Here is a 20,587-nt window from a genome sequence, read left to right on the forward strand (position 1 = left end):
CTTTCTCAGGTTTATAATTACTGTTTGTAGTCGGCTTGGATAGTTTCTAGCAACTATGAACATTTATTATCTCCGACTTGAACACTTCACTGGTCTATTTGAATTCTAAAATCAGGAAAAAAAAAAGTCATCAATAACTGTTGAAAAGCCTACCCACTGTAGTGTTTATGATCGGGCAAACCCAACTCTAAAGCAGTTGAAAAGCCTACTGCATACCCATCAGTTTTAAAAGTTGAGCCGAGGTCAACCACAAGCAGGTTGGAGATGGAGGCGTCCAACTGTGCAGTGGACCTTCACGGCTTGGTCGCGGTCAATTTTGAAAAGTGTATGAGATTGGATGTAGCAATTTGTTCCCTGGCAAAAGTAACTGCCGCATTTCTTTAACATCACATAGTAACGGAGAAAACAGTACGATCAACGACGTAACGACTACTACATCAATAAAAACCCACTGAAAAGAAAAAGCAAAGAAAATCACTTCTCAACCCAAATTTTCTTTCCTTTGCTTTTTCTCTTCTGTAAAGTCCCACCTCTTCTCCTTCACTCTCTTACTTTGACAGGCATGTCTCACTCGTCTCTTTCTTTCTTGCAACATTTTACTGTTTCATAGTCAAATTGCTCTGAATTTTAGATTTTTATTGCTAAATTTGTAAATTTGATATTGTAAACTGATTTTTCTGCCCTGTATCGTGATGGGTTTTTTGGGGTTTTGGAAATTAGTTCTTATGGAAATCAAGGTTTGACTTTTGGTGGGATCATTGGCTACCTCTCTTCTCCCTTTGCTATTAATCATAGGAATTCTTCAGGTGTTATTTTGAGGGAATATCATGGATTCTTTCCTTTGGTTATTGTTGATAAAATAAAATTAATTTTACCAAAATTGTCGCCTCTGTCGTTTCTTTGTTTTTTAACAAAGGAGGCTGCAGTTGGGCTTGGGATAGAAGAAGGGGTCGCAGGTGTTAGTTTGAACATCATACCTGTTGTTGGATTCCACCTCGGTGACATGAACCAACAGACCTAAGCGCTAGATTCATATTTTTTGGCTTTTAAGCTATGAGAGTTTAGTTGATTGAACATTCTTTATGAATAATTAACTCAATTCTTTAATAAGTCTTCTTTCAATTAGAAGGGTCTTCTTTATGCAGAATTAAATCAAATTTTAATGGGTTGTTTGACTTTTGCTTGAAATTTGGTTTTATAATATTCTCTTTTTTGATGGAATAGATTGTAGAACCAGGTATTAACAGTTTCACAGGTCATATATGAAAATCAGTACTTGATATTGAGATATTAGCAGTTTCTTTTTTTATGGAGCCTTTCTAATGGCTATTATAGTTGCTAATATGGTACACTCTTCACTTGTTCTCCCCAGAGCATGACCTTCAAAGGCGGAGAGAGGAGCTGAGGACACCAACCTTCTGTTAGATTTCCTGAATACATGGATCAGAGTACTAAACTTATTCCTTCTACACCCTCTCTCATTTTTTCTGCATATAATAGTTCGGTGCTTAGCCCAAAAATTGCTTATTAGCTATGAAACCGTCATGTTCGTCAAGCTTTGTGGAATTTTATCTCTACAGTATTTTGTGATATGCTTGTCAATTTACAGAGTAGGAGCACTAATGGTTAACCAATTTTGGGGCTTTCATTAAAACTTGAAATATGAGATCTGTGTCCTGGTTCAAAATAATTTCAGTTATAGCCGTGTTTTACTCTAACTTGAAGTTTAAGCCATGAACATCTGCCTTGTTTCATACTGACATTTCCATTAGGCCAATGTTTGTTGAGTTTAGCATCTTTCGTTAAGTTTATGTGTAATAACGTTCATTTTCATGGTGAAATTGATTTGGTAAGCATTTAAGACGCACAGCTGGGAATATATGATAAACCTCTCCCTTGCTTTGGCTGTGGAATAGGATGGCTTTCGTGAGTTCTCATGTCCTCTGTCATCCTCTTTCAACTCATCTTCTTGTTTTCTGGACTCAATGAGCATATCCGCTTTTATGCAGTCTTCTCCTAGGATCTTTTTTTTCCCATTAATGTGGTATTATGCTACCATTCTCTATTTTGGAAACTACTATTACAAAGATCCAAGGGAGAGAGCTGGAGCTGCAAGTGCTAATAGAGGGGTTGATGTTTTGTTTGATTCTTCGGTTGCTTTTAGCAGCATACAAGGTCCTTAATAGTTTGTCGGTTCTCTTTTACTTTGAGTTGAAAAGCATTTTAATGCAGTCTAGTAGAAATGATTATCAAAATTACAATTTTTCCTATGTTCCCCGTTGCAGTACTGTGTTTTAGAAGATATTTTGTATTAATTGGCGCGAGATAGAAAAAAGTATTCTCAACCTTCTTGTTCTTGCCTCTGCATTCTGTATGTTTACCCCTGCTTAAGGTTTTTCGTAATACCTCAATCAAAGAATGTGTAGATAAAAAATAATACATATAGAAGCTTAAATTCAAAATTTGTGAAGTGTTTTTTATAAAATAAAATGTGAGATTTTCGGATTAAATAGATAATATTTTACAAATTAAGTATAAATCTTCACAAATAATATTAGAACGGTCACCAATCGATACGATCGTAAAGGTCATTAAGTGTTACATAATAATCTGATATGATTTTAATTTTATAATTGAATTCGACTTGATAAACACATCAATTTTTAAATGTAAAAAATTATAACGTCTTAATTTTATATTAAAAAAATATAAATAAAAAATAATATATATATATATATATATTTATAGAGGCAAGATGAGTGCGAATTTTAACATGGTTCCTCGTATAGCGGACAAGGATATATGTAGAATATGATTTAAGTTTCCGTTATGTAGTTCTAAACCTGTAACAGGGGCTCAAAAAGAAAAAGGAAAAATAAAGAAACAAGAGGATACAAGGACCTCAGTATCATTGAAGGTTCCGCTGTCCGTGGTGTAGCCCCCTTCATTCTTGTACATAACACAATCAATATTGCAACTTTCAAGAATGAAACCATGTAATATACATGTTAGGAGAAATTTAAGAAGTAGGAACAAGCACTATAAAATTATTGATATATGACTTTGAACATCGAAATTCAAAAAAAATTTGAATTATAGCTTGTTTTCAACTGGAAGAATGATTATTTCCTGCTTTAAAACAATTCTAGTTAAACCTTCAAATTTATTAAATATTATTTTTTAAAATTTTAAATTTATTAAATATTATTTTTTAAAAATAATTATATGAAAATCCCAATCCGATACTTTATGTACTCTTCTTTACCGTACGGTGTTGATTCATGATATTCAAATTGCAAATTCAGCTTGATATGAAGCAAAAAGTTTTGCTAAGCATGTACTTGTATACACCCAACACTATCTCATCTCCATTGGATATGGAGTACACGTCATCTTACACCCTTTTCTGGAGACAACCCGGCTTTAATTCTCTACATTACTGCCTATCTGTACAAATATCCAAATCCCTCTTACTCAACCCCATCCAAATCCCAACGTTAGCAGCCATCAAAATGATCCAAATCTGATTCTTATTACTAAAACAACTGCAGACAATCAAAACCTTTTGGTTAACCAAAACATAAAAAAAAAAAAAACTTAATCCACAATCGACACATGTCCATTCCATTTCCTTCACTTTATGTCTCCTTCTCTTTCCTCCTTTGTTTTTTTTTAACCTCTATTCTCTAAGCTTCGGTCACCCACCTCTGTCTCTTATCTCCTTCTCTCTTGCAATTTGGAGAATCTGTCTAAAAACGTCACTTTTCCTTTTTTTCCGTTTCTCTTGCTTTTTCCATTTGTGAGTATTTTCGTTTTCTTCTATATTAGTCTTGCGAGATCCGAACTTACCAGGTGAAAGTTCCGTCAACAGGGACGACGATGGTTGAGTCTCCGGTAAGCTGAAGTTCTGATCCATCGATTTTGTGTACCCAAAGAAACGATACATCCATTTGCTGTGATTCACGTTCGATCCAAAACCTGGTTTCGCAAGAGGAAAAAAACCTCTTCTGCTTGTATTTTGCTTTTAATCTCATCCGGACGGTGATTATTGACTGAGACGGTGGTGTTGGGTTTTTGGTGGACTTGTACAGTGTCAATGTAAAATTGTTGATTTTTTTGTGATATATAAAGAAAGATATTAGCTTTTTTTTTTTTTTTGTAGTTTTGGAGTTCGATCTTTAAAAGTGGCCAAGATAAATATAAGCCCGGCCGAGGAAGAATCGGCGCAAGAGATTCTTGTCCCGGCCGATATAGATTGGGAAATGCTTGATAAATCAAAGTTTTTCTTGTTAGGTGCTGCTCTGTTTTCAGGTGTTTCAGCTATTCTTTACCCTGTAGTTTTGGTTAAAACAAGGCAACAAGTTGCTCAAGCCCAACTTTCCGGTGTCCGAACCGCCTTTTCGATTGTTAAACACGAAGGTTTCAGGGCTTTATACCGAGGATTCGGTACCTCTCTAATGGGAACAATCCCGGCTCGAGCTTTTTACATGGCAGCTCTTGAGGTTACCAAAAGTAATGTAGGGAGTGCCACGGTTAAGTTTGGTGTTCCTGAACCAACGGCTGGAGCAATAGCTAATGCTGTTGCTGGATTGAGTGCTGCAATGGCTGCACAGCTTGCTTGGACCCCAATCGATGTGGTTAGCCAGAGGTTAATGGTTCAAGGAAGCCACCCAAGTTGTAGTTCACCTTGTAAATACGTAAATGGGATCGATGCGTTTAGGAAAATAATTAACACGGATGGTCCAAGGGGATTGTATAGAGGTTTTGGAATATCGATTTTAACCTATGCTCCATCTAATGCAGTGTGGTGGGCATCTTATTCAGTTGCTCAGAGGCTTGTATGGGGAGGTATTGGATGTTACCATTGGAAAAAAGATGATGAGAGTAATGATGATGTGAGTAGTAATAGCAATACAATTAGGCCTGATTCAAAGACGGTAATGGCAGTTCAGGGAATCAGCGCAGCCATGGCTGGGGGGGTATCAGCTTTGATTACAATGCCACTTGATACAATTAAGACGAGACTGCAGGTTTTGGATGGGGAAGATAATGGGAGGCGTGGACCAACAATTGGGCAAACTGTTAGGAATTTGGTTAAAGAAGGTGGGTGGTTGGCTTGTTATAGAGGTTTGGGGCCACGCTGCGCGTCTATGTCTATGTCTGCAACAACAATGATCACTACTTATGAGTTCCTGAAACGGGTCTCAGCCAAGAATCAAGAGAGCTTGATGTAATAAAGAAAAATAGGGGAAAACTGAGAAAGAAACAGTGGGGAAAACAGACGTTTCTCTTCTGGGTTCTTTGATCTTCTTCTAAATCATGCTTTTGATGTCTTTTATTTATTTATTTATTTTTTTGGCTTTCTGGTTGGTGAATGTAATTTGGCTGCAGGTCTATTTCAATATGAATATAAATCTCTTTCTTTGTTATCACCATACTTAAATCTTGGATTAACATCTAATTTATTAAAGGATTTTAAAATTTGTGGGTTTGTCATCAATTTATAATACATCCCAAGATTCCTTTGATAGAAAGTCGGAGTGGGTATCTTGTTAGGGATAGGAATGGGGCAATTGATGACCCTGAGGAATCTAGGGTTTTTGATGGATTTGATTGAAATCTTCCAAAAGAATGATTTTATGTTTTTCAGTCTGATTGAATCTGAACCGTTCTTGAGATCTTGAATCAAGCATTACAACAATGTGTTAATACTTTGACCAAAACTTGATGAGCCCTATACTGTAGCTTGACGGTGACAAAGGGATATATTTTCCTTATCCTTAACGCAACATTATCCTTAATGTCATGATTCCGGTCAATGTATGAAAATGAGACCCCCATGATCAAACAGATTAGTCAGCTGGGAAAGATGAAACCTTAAACGTAACATAATTCCCATTCAAAATAAAAGGATTTCCAAATGTTTCACAAGGGAATTATCATAAACTAAACTGCAAATAAATAATATTGAAAATTGAGATTTCCTCCTAGACCACAGTGACCATTCACATGCTGCACTAGTCTACATGAAAGACACAGAAACTGATTAACAGGACAGTTAGCAGACTACGCCAAGATCAAAGTACAAATAGGAGAGAGAGAGAGAGAGAGCATTTTCATGATATCAGGGGCGAGCTCTCTTGTTGCTGCATGATGGGCACTTATATTGCTTAATGTGCTCAGCTCTAGCTGGAGTGATCTTCACACACTTCCCATGGAACCACTTCTCGCAGACATCACAACAAATCCAGAACTCATCCGAAGCATAGTTCTCACCACAAGCCCCACACAAGGTCTCTCCATGCTCCTTTTCATCTTCCTCATCCAAGCCTTCCTCTTCATCCTTTGGCTGCGATGCTTTTGAAAACTTTGCCTGAGATTCCCGCTGATCACAAGACCAACAGCAAAACAAATAAATTATAAAGACTTTTCCATATTGCTTAAGCCATAAAAGTAAACTTCAATTAGTTGCTAATTTTTGAAATGAAACAATTCCAATCTTGAGTAACAATACAGCAGGAAACATCATAACGACTACTTCAGATTTCAGAACCACACAGACAGAACTTGCTGTCTATGTATTGTACTGAAAGTTCTTCAAATGGTAATACTATTTTGACTACAATATAATAAATGACAATACAGTGGCTCGTCACTAAACACAATGATGGATAGTTGCCACCTATATATTCATTACAATTATCTATACCAAACAATAAGATTTATGCACAGGAAATCCCTTTTACCGCTTTCGAGTTGGACTTTGATTTGTTGCTACTATGATTTGACACTGATGACTTCTCCTTTGTTTGTTTCTTGGCAGCACCAGTTACAACTTCAAATATTGTTGGAAGATCATTAATCATGCTGAAAAGGCTTTTCCTGTATCAAAGGAATGACATTATACCAGCACCACATTTGATAAACAGATGCATAAACAGAATATCATAAATATTGGGGAAACTAATTTCCTAGCTGAGTTTATCAAACTTCATTTAAATTTCATCCTGCAATTAATCTGATCCTTTGAGTAACTACAATCAGACGTGCCTTTGGTGGACTGACATGATTCAACCAAATCCACCTAAACCCTTTTTCATTTTACCCCTTTAGGTCCAAAGGATGGGCTACTCAATAGTAGGCAACCCTGTCCTAAGCCTACTGGCCAGGCTTGCAAAAACAAAGTTACATTACAAGGGAGGGAGGTGCCATTAGACCAGAAGGCCATTGGCATGAACTTTGTAAGCAGGCTTAATAGCCTAATAGCCCAAAAGCATGCAGGTAATACATAAAATATTGCAAAATGAAGCAAATCAGAAAGGCTACAAATAAACAAATTATTATTCGTTTTTCCAGGTCTTAGCACTAAAGGCTTTGCACCTTACGAGTGAAACATTGCAAGTCAAGCACATAAATCTCTACTTATTCAGAAGACCAAATTCAATTCTGTAGTCAAAGAGTGAGGAGAGGAAAGAAAAAGGTAAAACCAAAAATGGAGGATAAACCTAACTATTGGCCAATCATCTTGTTCCAAAGACCCAAAAAAAAAAAAAGGCCATCTATAACATGCTTTTGCTTCAACTAAGAACAGGCTGAAGGCTGAAGTTTTGCATCAGTTGACACACCTGTCAGCTTTATCAAATCCAAATCTTGCACCAAAATAGAAGGCAACTGAAAGCAGCCACGCATCACTATGGACAGCAACTAAAGATAACCAGTCCTTTTCTTGCATGCCATCCCTTGCAAAGTTAATACCCAAGGCAGGTTCTGGTAGTTCTGGAGGGACTTCCTCGGCAGGTAAATTAACTTCCCATTGTTCACTTGGGAAACCATACAAGCATAGATTCTCCTTCTCTGGAAATTAAAGAACATAGCTCATAAAGGCTAGAAGGATGAGAATCAACAATCACGCAAACACAAGCAACTAGGTAATAAAGAAGATTACAAACCTAGCTATCAAGCATAAACAAATCGATAAAACAATAATGTGAGCAAAGGCCTCCAAACTAAGAGGTTGATTTATAGTCAAGAAGTCACCCCAAAAATAATACTCCTTTTGATTCATTAAGAACCTATATCTATGTCCAGTACAATCTACGATTGACTGCACACTCAAGCACAACTAGCTTTCCTATCCCACTTAAAATTATAATAATAACTCTTTCCATAAAAACACAAAGAAATAAAAGAACAAAAGCTGCAAGTCATAATATCATAATAAATAATAAATGCACATGCAAGTATGGGCGCAAACATTGCTCCAATAGCAAAGGCATAACAAAGTGAAAATTTTGGAGATTATTAGGAAAGATTATTTCCTACACATACACATACACACGTGCACACACACACAAGAGATGAGTCCAAGAATCTGCCTTGAATATTAAGGAGAAGATCCAAACACAGTTGGGCAAATATAAATACAAATGGCATAAAAAGGTAAAGGACTACTAAAGTACATTAATTGAGAGAATTCCTTTACACAGTAATCATATTTATTGCACTAATACAACCATAAAAGGCAAAAAAAGCATACATGTCAAGTAAAATTAAACAATCACCAAATCATGCCTTCAAATATTATGCATCTTTGTAAATCAGTCATGATAATTGATAAAGAACAAATAAATTATACTAACAGAGTTGGTCACATTTAATATTTTGATAAGTAAACAAAGCAACCAAACAGGAAGTGTAGAGAGGAGACTCAAGATGTAATTCAATAAAGCAGAATAAACACTGTGGTCAAATGCCCTAGAGTCTGGCGCTCATAAGCAAGTATATCATTGCAACACTATGCACTCCATGTATCTTAAAACAAAGGTAATAACTACAAAAGCTTTAAAGACCATTATCTACAGGTCCTATGAATCATAGAACCACATTGAGAAAACCATCAAAAACAATTAAAGGCATCAATGTGGAGTTGACAGCTTGAGAATAAGAAACACCATGTTTCCTTTGTTTTTCCTTTAAAAGGGACTTACAGCTCTCCAACACTCACAACAACGTACGAAAATTAGACATTACAAAAAAAGTGAGACCAACTCTATATACATTACAGACAGAAAGTAAAACAAATTAATCTATAACTACCTAATAAATTATTGTCAAAGCATTTGTATATAAAACAATGAAACGAACAAAAGAAGCAAGCCTTACCAGGATCACACTGCTGATAAAATTCTTCAACGTCTACAACATAAGAGAACCAAAATCCGTTAAGCAAACAAATAACTCTCAAAAACCGTTATCTATAAACAAACATAACTTCAAATGTTTTTTGCTTCAACAAATAACTCTCAAAAACAGTTATCTATAATCAAACATAACTTCAAATGCTTTTCGCTTCATATTAGCTATAGAAGACAAATCTATCAGTTTAATTACCCCAAAAAGAAGGTTAGAATTCTATGAATGTTTATTAACACAAACAAAACAAGAAAAACTGATTTCAAACTTTCATTCTATTCTGCTAAAACTTTCAGCAACCACATGAAAGCTGATTAAAATGACAACACGCAGCATAAAATACCAACTTAATATATAATCAAATGCGTACTTTTGTTTTATTATTATTATTTTGATAATGAATGTGAAATGTGTACTAAATATAAAATTTAAACTGACATTGCATTTCACATTTTTTCCACCTCTACATTTTCTCAGTAATCACTAAGTTAATTGGAGCAAAATGCAAGAGATAAACATAAAAATAATACCCAATGAAATGCATACTAAATTTTGATAAAATTTTAATAAATTTGAGTTACATTTGCACTAATCAATTTCTTTGATTCCATACTTTCTCAGGTATCACATTAAGGTCAACCAAACTCAAAGTATAAAGCATTGTAATAAATTTGATTTTTTTTTTAAATCTCAAAACAAAAACAGAAACATATATGCAATTATAAGCTTACTTTTCCTTTATATTTACATTCCTAAAATTTATCAAATATCAAAAAACAAGAAAGGCAATAATAGGAAAAAATCTTAAAACAAATAAAGATTAAAGAACGAAAAACAAATAAAAATTTTAAAGTAAAAAGCAACTGAAAAATGGAAATTTTCTCCCTTTACAATTCCTCGCCAACCAAAGACAAAGCAAAACAAAACAACTAAAAAAAGGAAATATTAAAAGAATAAAAGAGAAACAAATAGAACCGCATTTTTAATGAAACTGAAAAAAAAAAAAAAAAAAGAATGAAACCCAAAACAAAATTTACTTATTATTTTCCAATCTGCTTAAAAAAAAGAAAAAAATTTCAAAAAACTCACACGGAGCTTTCAAAAAGAATAATGACAGTAGCTTTCAGTTTCTACTTTGAGTTTTCTCAGGAAACAAGCAGAAACCTGTGGTGAGAGCTTTGATCATGCCAGCTCTTCGGCCTTTGAAATCCCTAAAAACCTCTTCCACTGTGCGAGGATTATACTGAGCTCCTCCTCCTTCCATTTTCTCTCTTTCTCTGTTCGCAAACCCCAAAAAAAAAAAAGGTTTTTCGGTAAAAAAAAAGAAATTTACTCTTTTTTTTTTGTTACTATTCAAAATGAAACATCATATTTTTTATTTATATATATGTAGGATTATACATTATTAATACTGTTTTGTTGTCGCCGAGGTGGGGAGGATGGCGTGGGGATTCTTTGATTGGTCGACGGATTTAATGGGTAGTTAAGTTTGAGTTGGAGCGGATTTGAATCTGGGTTTGTTGGTCGGGTTAACTCCATTTAAGAGAAGGCTGTTGAGTCCGATTACCCAAAATGAGGAAGAGCAAAAATTTGGTGTGGTCAGTTATTTTTTTACGAGTGGTGACGTGGAGGTAACAACAACACGTCATCATATTTTTTGTCGTGTTCTTAAGCGAGACCCATAATTTAGAACTACTGGCAGTAACGGCCCTCCACGTTGGTTATCCTGGTTCAGACTGGTATAATTTAAAAAAAATAAGAGGGATAACCTTTCTGTTTGATTTTGATTATATCAAAGGCATTATAAACATCATTCTATATGCATTTTAATATCAGAAAACATAATTCAAAAGATTTTTAATAAGAGCTATATTTAAAAGGATAAAGAGAAAATATCATTTTATTTTATTTTTTATTATTTAAAGTAAGAAAAATCATTAATTGATTTGAATTATTTTCGATAATTTTACACAAAACGTAATGATACGATATAAAAATAATAAAAAAATTATATATAAATTTAGTATAATTATATTTTATGTATTAATCGTGTCGATATAATTAAAATATAAAATTATTCGTGTTATGTTCATATCAAATAGTAATCATATGCTTAAGATACGATATTATTCGTAACATAAAAAAAATTAAAAATTATTTTAACACGCTTAAGATACGATATTATTCGTAACGTAAAAAAAATTAAAATTATTATTAATTTATTTAAAAATAAATAAATAATTATATTTATAATATCATTTTGGTATTTAAATAAATTTTTAATTTTTAAATAATTTTTATTTAAATACTAATTTAAATAATATTTTTTTAAAATAAGTAGATTAGTCATGTTTAATCATATTAATCATGTCATATCATGTGGTATTATTTGATAATTAATCTTGTCTAATCGTATTATTCGTATATAATCATGTTAATCGTGTCATATCATGTTAGTTGAATATAAATTAATTTTGAAAATATTAATCATATTATATTACGTATAATGCATATAATAAACGTGTCGTATTTGTGTTTAAATTATTCATATCATTCGTATAGTCGTGATATATTTGTGTCAAGATTATTTGTCTCATGTGTGAAATTGTATCTGATACGAAATATAATATGATGATACAAATTACGAAATCTAATTTAAACCATTAAAATTTATCTAAATAGTTCATTTTAACTAAATAGATTTGATATTGTTAATTTAAAAGATTAAATCGATTTAATTCTCGTTTATTTTTTATGTTGAATATTTAAATAAAAAATCAAAATTCAAATAATTAAATATTTAAATTAAATAAAACATTATTAATTTTTCGAACCCCTTTACTCAATTACTTTTTGACCCTTCGATTCTGTTTTTAATTCTTTTTTATCAAAACCCTAAAATCTAAATCTCTAATTCTCACTAGTACTTAAGCAAATCTGTTATTTTGAGAATGTAACTTACCTGCAAATTTTATCTTTAATTGACTTCATCTCTATCTTGATATACCCCATGATTGCACCCTAATTCTTTTTTTTATCATAGATATAGATATTTAAGAGATAGAGAATGTTACTCATTTTCTATGCTAAAATTTTCTACAAATGATTTGAACAAAAATAAGACCAGAAATCTATACAACAAAATTAGACTAACTTTGATAGACTCTTGACATGGGATTTTATGAAATGGCTTAGTGTTGCTTGGCTTGATCATAGAATTTGTTTGTTATATGTCTTATATGAATTTAAGGCAACAGAGAGAGAGACAAAGTTTTGGAGGTCATGCTGATGAGTGGGGTGAAAGTGCTTCTTGTGTGATGAACTTAGTTATCACATATGGATTAGTTCCAACTCATAGAATAGAAAATAGTTAAATTCAAAAAGATAATACATTGATTAATTTTTGTTTTCATATAATTAATCAGTTATTTTATATTTTTGAACAAATAAAATTCATTTAATCAATTTTTAAGTTTTTACAGTTGATTTAATTGAATCGATTGATTGTTTTAATTGATTTAAAAAATTTTAAAATTAATATAGGTTTAAGAAATATTTACACCAATAATATAGGTATAAATCATGTAAATCAGTTTATATAGTTTTGTACACCAACTTAAGTATTGTATCTTAAAATTAAAAAGAAATTTAAATTATGAATGAAATGATAGGATTTAAACTTTTTATATTCCATTATTTATATTTTGTAAATAACAATAACCATTATATAAAATTAACTATAAATTCTTTGTACACTTAACACATATCTTTTTAAGGGTATTTGGAAAATTATTTAATTTATTAAAAAAATTTGTTATTTCATATATTAATATAACCAAAGTTAAAATTCATAATTGAAAATCAAATACTATGAATGGATTATATTAGGTATTTTGCATGGATTTTTTTGTCTCATGGGATTGATATATGACCACTTTTTCTACAACTCTTGTGATTTCGACATAGAAAAGCCTTTAAACAATTTGAAAGAAAGAAAAAAAAAGCCTTTGGGATCAGTAATTGGCTTCACTTTGCTGCTTTCTAAAGAAAGTTTCATACAATACCATTTGAAGTGACACTGAACTTGAATGGTGGTATTGTAATACTGAGCCCTCAGCCCTCTCAAACAAAACTTAAAATAAATCTTACCCAGATGAAGTCAACAAACAATAAATATGATACCATAAACTCTAAAACTCACCACACCAAAAAAAAAAAAAATGACAGTTAAACATAGGCCTTGTGTAATTGATTGTTGAGTTAAGCTGACAAAACTTGAACTTGTCAAAATTATATATGACAAATTTCGTATTTATGTGCTGTAAAATATTAAAAAAATATATTTTTTTATCATATTCTATATGAAAATTATATATCGTGAATTTAGAATTTGAGCTATTCATTTCATAAGGATGGTGTATGGAACTGGAATGTATGCCAAGGCATGCATTTATTTTAAATAACGTCACCAATCAACAATTCACCAAAACTCTTGAACGAAAAGATAGACAGTAAAACGTCGGAAGTTACAAGTGCTGGCAAGAAATAACTCCCATGTCCATGGTTTGAAACAGTCTGTGATCACAGGTGAAGTGAACTAAACAGCAAACTAAACAGAGCCAAGGATGACTTCCCACGTTAACAAAGCAGTCGCATTTTCCATTGAAGCACCCAATACGGACTGCTCCGATGAGAATTTGTCAACTCGTCCATCAGCAGAGACCAGAAAGATGATGGAGGTTCCCACCACCATGCATAACGCCAGCATGACCTACCATGGCTCCACCAATGTGAGAAGGATAGACAGAGAACCTGAAATCAGGCTGCTGAAACCTTTCATCATTGTAGGAGGCACTTGTGACATCAGAACAAGATGTAGTGGAAGCAGCACCTTTGTAATTTTCCAGCTGATGAACTTCTGATTTGGAGATGTTTGCAGACAAATGCAGCTGAGGAGGAGACCTGGACACGTCCAGATCATGGCTTGTTGGAATATGCTTGGATTCCTGGAGCTTCTTTGTGTTGAGAAATCGCCCCCCATTTCCTCTAGCTCTTTTTAAAGCATGAAGATGTCGAGACTCATGCAGATACGGCTGCAAACATTTATAAAATAACTTCTCAGATAATAATATCATTGTAAGCCAAATAACCCGGAGGAAAAGCTTGAAGAGACATACCTTTCGAATTTTGATGACTTTGTTCTGAGCCTCAAGTTTCGCTCGATACTCTCTTCGCCTGAGAATAGCATGATACTGCTTTGCATTAACATAAACAGGTTCATCTTCTGTAAGATCCAGAGGCAGTGGAACACGAGCAGGAAGGATACCCATCATATGAGCATGATGAATCTGCTGACAATGTAATGACAAATATCTCACAAATGGATAACAAAGAAAAAACATTTTTGTTTGGTCATACATAACAAGGGGTGTGGCTTAAATAGGTTTTTAGGGCATATGATTTAGCAACACAAAAATTGGAACCTATATCAAGAACCACTTTAGTGCAGAATCTATATCAAAGAGGCTGAAATCATGGAATAAATAAGTAAAATAAGATATCTAGTAACCTCTTGAGTCAGTTTTTTTTTTTTGCTACTTAAAGACGGTTGACAAGAATAAATCTTGCTTCAGCAGCACTATTGCATCCTTCATGCTTCATATAGTAAAACCACTTCATACAATAAGAGCATGAAAGAAAAGCTACTCTCGCATAAAGAATCAATTTGATAAGAAAAGGAAAGAAGAATAAGCGTAAAGTAAGATGCAAAGTGAACTAGAATGACAGAAATTAATAAGAAGCAGAATAGTTTATGGATGTGCTTAATGAACATTAAAGAATCCACAAGGCCAGCATAACATTTTTGTGCATTCTTTGCATAAATAAAGAATGCATGACCCCATGAAGGTGCTAATGGATTAAAATAATGATCTAAAGCATCTATATTTTATAAAAAAATCAACAACTTATCCTCTGACTTTTGCTTTCAAACTTATTCTCTGACTTTTGCTTTCAAATTCATTTGCCAAAGCATCAAGGTTGGAATTATGGTAATGAAAGGACTAGATCCTCTAATCTGGTTTTAAAAGTTTAGGTTCCTTCAACTACTTTTTTTATGAGATTCCTCAAAGAGAAAACTACATATAGGATAATCACAACAAGAGGTATAATTGACTCCTAAAGAAATCACTTATGGTGTAAAAAAAGGTTTTAAAAGCAACCATCCTTTTTTCTATGAACTGATAATATGCCAGACTGAAATGGCTTCCGTCAAACAGACACCGATGCTGCAAAGAAATCTGATAAACACAACAAAACTCTTACCATAGCTTGAGGTGGGTAAGCGGCTCCCATCACACTGCCAAAATATGGTTCAGCAAAATGGAGAGGAACATGAGCCTGCAGTAAAAATTACATATAAGGATATTATATATAAGACTAAGATGCATCTACATAGCAGCCAAATCACATAACTAATAACTTACAATTGATTTGCTATAGTCAACTTGCGAAGAAGGGAAGGCATTGTCCTGAGTTCCCATTGTGAAGGCTAATTTAGCATAACCTCCACCAAGCTTCCCATGAGTTCCATTACCTCCTGAGCAGGTGCAAGAAAAGTCAATTGGATATACTCTTGGTCAGTTGACAAGAGAAAGGAAAACTCCCATTAATTTAATGCAAGAACTAGTACTATATTGTTAAGGGAAGCTCTGCCATAGGTGTAGCAGAATATTAATATCTACAGCGAGGTAGCAAGGTGAAACCTAACAGTCCCTTTAGCATATAGATTTACAACTCCTAGTTTAAGTAACATAGTCAGAATAAGAGAAATAAGCCCATTAGAACATTCATACCAATTAAAAGCATAAGATGTTCCTGGTAACAAATAAAATCTTATACATTTGCAAAGAAAAAAATCCAAAACATAGACAAGGTGGTTCATGCAGCCACCTTTAAGAGGTGGCATCTAGCAAGTTCAGAATTAAAATCCCTACACCTGCAATTCCTTCCCTTATTCTCAGGCTACAAACTCATTTGTACCATATATATATATATATTGGAGGGAAAAAGTCACGCACATTGAATCCTTATCCTATCACACAACCACACTAAGGGATACATCAAAATGAGGAACACAGGACAAATATAAAGACCTGATGATGCTGAAATTAAACTTTGCCCATAAAGATTGCCGACTCCAGCACTAGCCACTTCAGGGTAAGATTGACCAGTTGATTGAGTTGATGATGAGTCCTGGTCTTGAAATTGAAAGCCTAGCTGCTTGGTGTTATGAAAGTGCTGAGGCAGAACTCCCATCTTCAGGCTTAAACTTTCAGACATGGATGATTGCTGGACACGGGATTCAGTTGAATTGCCCCAAGATGAGCAGCCAACAACATATGTGCCAGTCGAATGAGAACTTATGGAAGAATCCTTTTCATGCCAGTTTTGCATTGCGGTAAACTACTGTTCAAAATGTCCTGACTTAGGAGAGGAGCCCAAAAAAAATTTATAAATGCTAAGAGGAAATCTTTTCTGCTATTTTTAGTGTGTTCACACGTCAGTGACCTAGCACCAAACCAAACATTGTCACAGTGTTAGATATTTAAATTAGAAAAGAGAAATAAATTATTGCAAGTCTTCTTTCAGAGGGTATTGCAAAATTTATTAAACCGACTTAGTAGACTTTAATGGATAAGAAGGAACAAGTGTAGAAAGCAACTTGACCTTAAAAGCAAACATGGTAAACTGCCAAATACAAATATGAAGTAGCGGAAAAAGAAGGCTCGCTAGGAGCCTCGTAAAGATTCACAGAGCCATCAAAAAATTATTGAAGAGAAACTTACTTCCAAGTAAAGAATTATTACATAAACAAAGAGAAAATTGAATGAACTCCACACACCCAATCGCAGAGTTCATCATCTGAAGTTACATTTACTCATGCCATCAAATTGATTAATTAGACTACAAATTTCTAACGAATTTTGTTTTGAACTGATAATGCCTCACTCAGCAAGGAAAGTATATATGAAAGTTATGATAAAAATGATGAAAGAAACCATTCCATTTTCACTTATCAAAATGCAGCGACTTCTAATCATAAGCATTTCTTCTCGGTTACGCAGGAGGGTGGTGGAAGAAGGATGGGGAGACTATTGAAAAGCAGAAAATAAGTAAACAGAAATAGCAGGTGCCTGTATTAACATCGAATTGTTTGATACAAGAACATCAAACAATATCAACCCATTTACCCCCAAGAAAGAGATTTTAGAACAAGGATGTTCTAGTAAGGGGAAAAAGAAAACACAGGGGCAGAGAAAGTTAAATGGATTCTTGCTCAAATACATTCTATTTAATCTCAAACTCAAAAGTCTTTCCATGCATGCAAAATCTACAACAAAAAATCCAAAGAGAGAGCTGAAAGTTGAACCAAGAACAAAAAAGAAAACCCATCAATCAGCTAAACATGCAAATTCCAACCCACCATCCCAGGCTTCAAATCCAAGCATATTCAAGGCCTATAACCTTATAGACACAACAAAAACTTTCCCAGCAAACTAAATCTAATAAATGTTATTTAAAAAAGGAAACTTAGCATGTAATCTGTTCAAAAAGATATGGAGAATAAGTACTAGATGAAACAAAAGAGAAAAAGAACACCAGAAGAACAAAAAGCCAAGAACAAAGGGAAAGAAGATAAGAAATACCTATCGGATTCGATAGACTGAAAGAGAAATAACAAGTGGAATTGTTCTTCTAAGCTTAGATTTGTGCATGTCTCTCCCTTTCCTTCTTCTCATCAAAACATAAAGCCTCTCTCTCTCTCTCTCTGCTTCTTAAAAGCTCACACCTTTCTGTTTTGGCTTTGGCTTATTTTTACAAAACCCAAAAAAAATAAAAAAGAGAACTTGGGTTTGGATAATATCGTTACAGATATCTTCTCAAAAACTCATTTTTTAAAGTCTCGTCTTTTCAGCTCACCACCATTACCTCTCCACCACCACCATTATCACTGGGCTACTACAGCAAAAAAAATGTCTTTTTTATTTTGGGATTTTATTATTTTATTGTATTTTTTTTACATGAATACAGAATTTTGTTGGGTATTTTGTCGTGTTCTGTTAATTAGTAATAAACTTTTTTTTTTTGCAATAAATTATTCCATCAGAACTGCTGCAGACGTCTTTTTCTCTATTTGCAAAGTTTTATGTATTCTCTCTTCAACTACCTCAGCTGCGCCCTTCAATTTTCACCTATACTTCATCACGCGCTGTCACAGCGCGCGTTCCTTATACTCCCCTTTTTTTTTTCTTTATCCAATTTTTTTCTTGATAAATTAATTTTTTTATAGATAAATTCAGTTTAATTTTATATTGTCTTTGTCTTATTTTTTAGATGTCTCAAAATTTTTTTTTTAATATTTAATATTTTTATATTTTAAAATTATTTTTTTATAAAATATTATTATTTTTTGACATTAAAAATCAATAAATTTTAATTTTAATCTTAAATAAATTAACTTTGAAACTCTTTTAAATTTTATAAAAATTAATATTTCTTAAATAATTTGGGATGAAAGGAGTATTAAAGATATAAATTGTTTTTCTTATCCATTCTTATAAGATTTTTTGGAAGTTAAAGAACGAGAATAATTTGTAACTTATCACTTAAAAAAATTTTGGAGATGTGAAAGATAGTATTTCTTCAAGATTCGCTTTAATTTTTTTATATTTTTAATGGATTACCTATATATTTTTTTTATCTCTAAAAAATTTTATGAATATTGAATCAAGAATTACACCAATTTAAATACACAAAATTTTTATTGTTTTGTATGAATGTCCCATCCTGAGCAACGAACAGTATTCAAAATGAAAGAATACGAGACTTATCTACGGTCTATATTTTAATATAATATTAAATTTAAGTTTGAGTTTAATTTAAATTTAAATTTAATTGAATTTTATTTTTTAAATTTAAATTTGATTCGAAATAAAAATTAAATTATTTAAATTCGTTCGATTAAGTTTGATTAATGTATAAAAATAAGTTTATTTTTTAAATTCGATCAAATTTTATTTTTTAAATTTAAATTTAACTAGAAATAAAAATTAAATTATTTAAATTCATTCGATTAAGTTTGATTAATATGTAAAAATAAGTTTATTTTTTATATTCAATAAAAACTCGATTATTTATACTCGAATTTGAGTTTGAGATATTTTATTAATTAAAATAATAAAAATATATAAAAATAAAAAAATTAAGTTCGTGAATTATTCGAGTTAAATGTAATAATGTTCAAATTTAACTTGATTAATAAATCAAATTACTCAAATTCGACTTAATAATAATTAAGTCGAATTTAAATTTTATTTAAATTGAACTCTTATAACTTACGAATATTAATATATCATTTACACATTTAGTAAATACTATTTATCTTTGGTTGTTAAAACATAATTTATATATTATTTGCAATTATAGATTTTTTTATTATGTTTTTGCTTAGAAACTTTGTAACTTCAATGCGTTTCATGTTTGACAATTTAGTGGGAAAATTGGATGTATAATTTACAAATGATATAAAAATGATATATGATGATGCTCGTTAAGATTATAAATTCCAGATTATACGCAAAAATATCTTCGTATAAGTTAAATATATACAGTAAAAAATAAAAAAATAGATTAAATTTTTTTAAAATTATTAGAAGGGTCATTGATAGAATTGGCTTGCATGCCATGGAAAGAGACTTTGCACTTGCTTGCTTCAAAGCATGAACAATGCAATACTTTTCATCTTCAATCATCACCAACAAAACAAAGCTTAGAAAAACAAAAAGTAGAAATGAGAAAAAGGCTTCTAAAAGAAAACTGGGGCCTGTGGCTTTTGCCCCCTTTGATTTGGCAATTTGCTTACAAAAGGAACAGGGTGTCACTTTGGAAGCCACCAGTTTCTGCCAACTCTATGATAAAAATCTTCTAATTTAGAGCAAAACCAGCCACTCAAACCTTCCAAACACTACCAATTCCCTCGAAGGATTTTATTATTGGGATGTAGAAGCAAATTGAAATTTGGATAGGGATATTAAATTGAAGGCCTCATTTATATAAGAATAGAAAGAATTTGAGTAAGACTGTTTTTTTTTTAATTTAAAAAAATTTAGAAATAAGGGAGATTATTTTATTTTTAAGATTAGTATAAGTAGTCAATCCACAAAAAAATTTATAAATTTTTTGAAAAATTTTTAGTTTACAAATTGTCTATTAACAAAAAAAAAATCGTGAATATTTGAATTTAAATAATTTACGTCAGACTTTAAACTTTAATCATTTACGTCAATTCTTGACAATTTGAACAAAATTATAACACTATTCATAAACTCTTATA

General features: G+C 32.2%; 3 protein-coding genes and 1 pseudogene across 4 annotated transcripts; 2 read left to right on the forward strand and 2 right to left on the reverse strand.

Annotated features, from left to right (window-relative positions):
• Nucleotides 1–264: 264 nt before the first annotated feature.
• Nucleotides 265–2,345, forward strand: LOC111278438 (uncharacterized; annotated as a pseudogene).
• A 1,267-nt stretch (nucleotides 2,346–3,612) lies between these two features.
• Nucleotides 3,613–5,435, forward strand: LOC111279001 (uncharacterized). Its single transcript, XM_022865825.2, has one exon. The coding sequence runs from the start codon at nucleotides 4,263–4,265 to the stop codon at nucleotides 5,232–5,234; it is 972 nt and encodes a 323-aa protein (XP_022721560.2). The 5' UTR covers nucleotides 3,613–4,262; the 3' UTR covers nucleotides 5,235–5,435.
• Nucleotides 5,436–5,872: 437 nt separating this feature from the next.
• LOC111279000 (PHD finger protein ALFIN-LIKE 3-like) lies at nucleotides 5,873–10,614 on the reverse strand. Its single transcript, XM_022865824.2, has 5 exons — nucleotides 10,357–10,614; nucleotides 9,163–9,195; nucleotides 7,626–7,854; nucleotides 6,747–6,882; nucleotides 5,873–6,385 (listed from the first exon to the last, which is right to left on the reverse strand). The coding sequence occupies exons 1-5, from the start codon at nucleotides 10,454–10,456 to the stop codon at nucleotides 6,125–6,127; spliced, it is 759 nt and encodes a 252-aa protein (XP_022721559.1). The 5' UTR covers nucleotides 10,457–10,614; the 3' UTR covers nucleotides 5,873–6,124.
• A 2,998-nt stretch (nucleotides 10,615–13,612) lies between these two features.
• On the reverse strand, nucleotides 13,613–18,207 carry LOC111278575 (nuclear transcription factor Y subunit A-3-like). Of its 2 annotated transcripts, none has more exons than XM_022865177.2 (6): nucleotides 17,901–18,207; nucleotides 16,347–16,761; nucleotides 15,678–15,790; nucleotides 15,517–15,591; nucleotides 14,370–14,540; nucleotides 13,613–14,285 (listed from the first exon to the last, which is right to left on the reverse strand). In XM_022865177.2, the coding sequence occupies exons 2-6, from the start codon at nucleotides 16,645–16,647 to the stop codon at nucleotides 13,905–13,907; spliced, it is 1,041 nt and encodes a 346-aa protein (XP_022720912.1). In that variant the 5' UTR covers nucleotides 16,648–16,761; nucleotides 17,901–18,207; the 3' UTR covers nucleotides 13,613–13,904. The 2 variants fall into 2 exon arrangements, with proteins under 2 accessions (XP_022720912.1, XP_022720910.1); XM_022865175.2 differs by having other exon boundaries at nucleotides 14,370–14,543; nucleotides 17,901–18,044.
• Between the last annotated feature and the right edge of the window lie 2,380 nt (nucleotides 18,208–20,587).

The sequence above is a fragment of the Durio zibethinus genome, chromosome 8, assembly GCF_047325235.1.
Source record: "Durio zibethinus cultivar Kanyao isolate XHJ-2024 chromosome 8, ASM4732523v1, whole genome shotgun sequence".
NCBI classification, from domain to species: domain Eukaryota; kingdom Viridiplantae; phylum Streptophyta; class Magnoliopsida; order Malvales; family Malvaceae; genus Durio; species Durio zibethinus.

What these genes read in the sequence shown, in the direction of transcription:
- LOC111278575 (XM_022865175.2), bottom strand. Translation starts at nt 16,647, where the DNA reads ATGCAAAACTGGCATGAAAAGGATTCTTCCATAAGTTCTCATTCGACT. An exon ending in TTTAATTTCAGCATCATCAG is followed by an intron (nt 15,791 to 16,346) that starts GTCTTTATATTT and finishes GCACCTGCTCAG; the next exon opens with GAGGTAATGGAACTCATGGG. An exon ending in CTTACCCACCTCAAGCTATG is followed by an intron (nt 14,544 to 15,516) that starts GTAAGAGTTTTG and finishes TTACATTGTCAG; the next exon opens with CAGATTCATCATGCTCATAT.
- LOC111279001 (XM_022865825.2), top strand. Translation starts at nt 4,263, where the DNA reads ATGCTTGATAAATCAAAGTTTTTCTTGTTAGGTGCTGCTCTGTTTTCA.
- LOC111279000 (XM_022865824.2), bottom strand. Translation starts at nt 10,456, where the DNA reads ATGGAAGGAGGAGGAGCTCAGTATAATCCTCGCACAGTGGAAGAGGTT. An exon ending in TTATCAGCAGTGTGATCCTG is followed by an intron (nt 7,855 to 9,162) that starts GTAAGGCTTGCT and finishes TTTAATTTCCAG; the next exon opens with AGAAGGAGAATCTATGCTTG. An exon ending in GGATTTGATAAAGCTGACAG is followed by an intron (nt 6,883 to 7,625) that starts GTGTGTCAACTG and finishes CCTTTGATACAG; the next exon opens with GAAAAGCCTTTTCAGCATGA.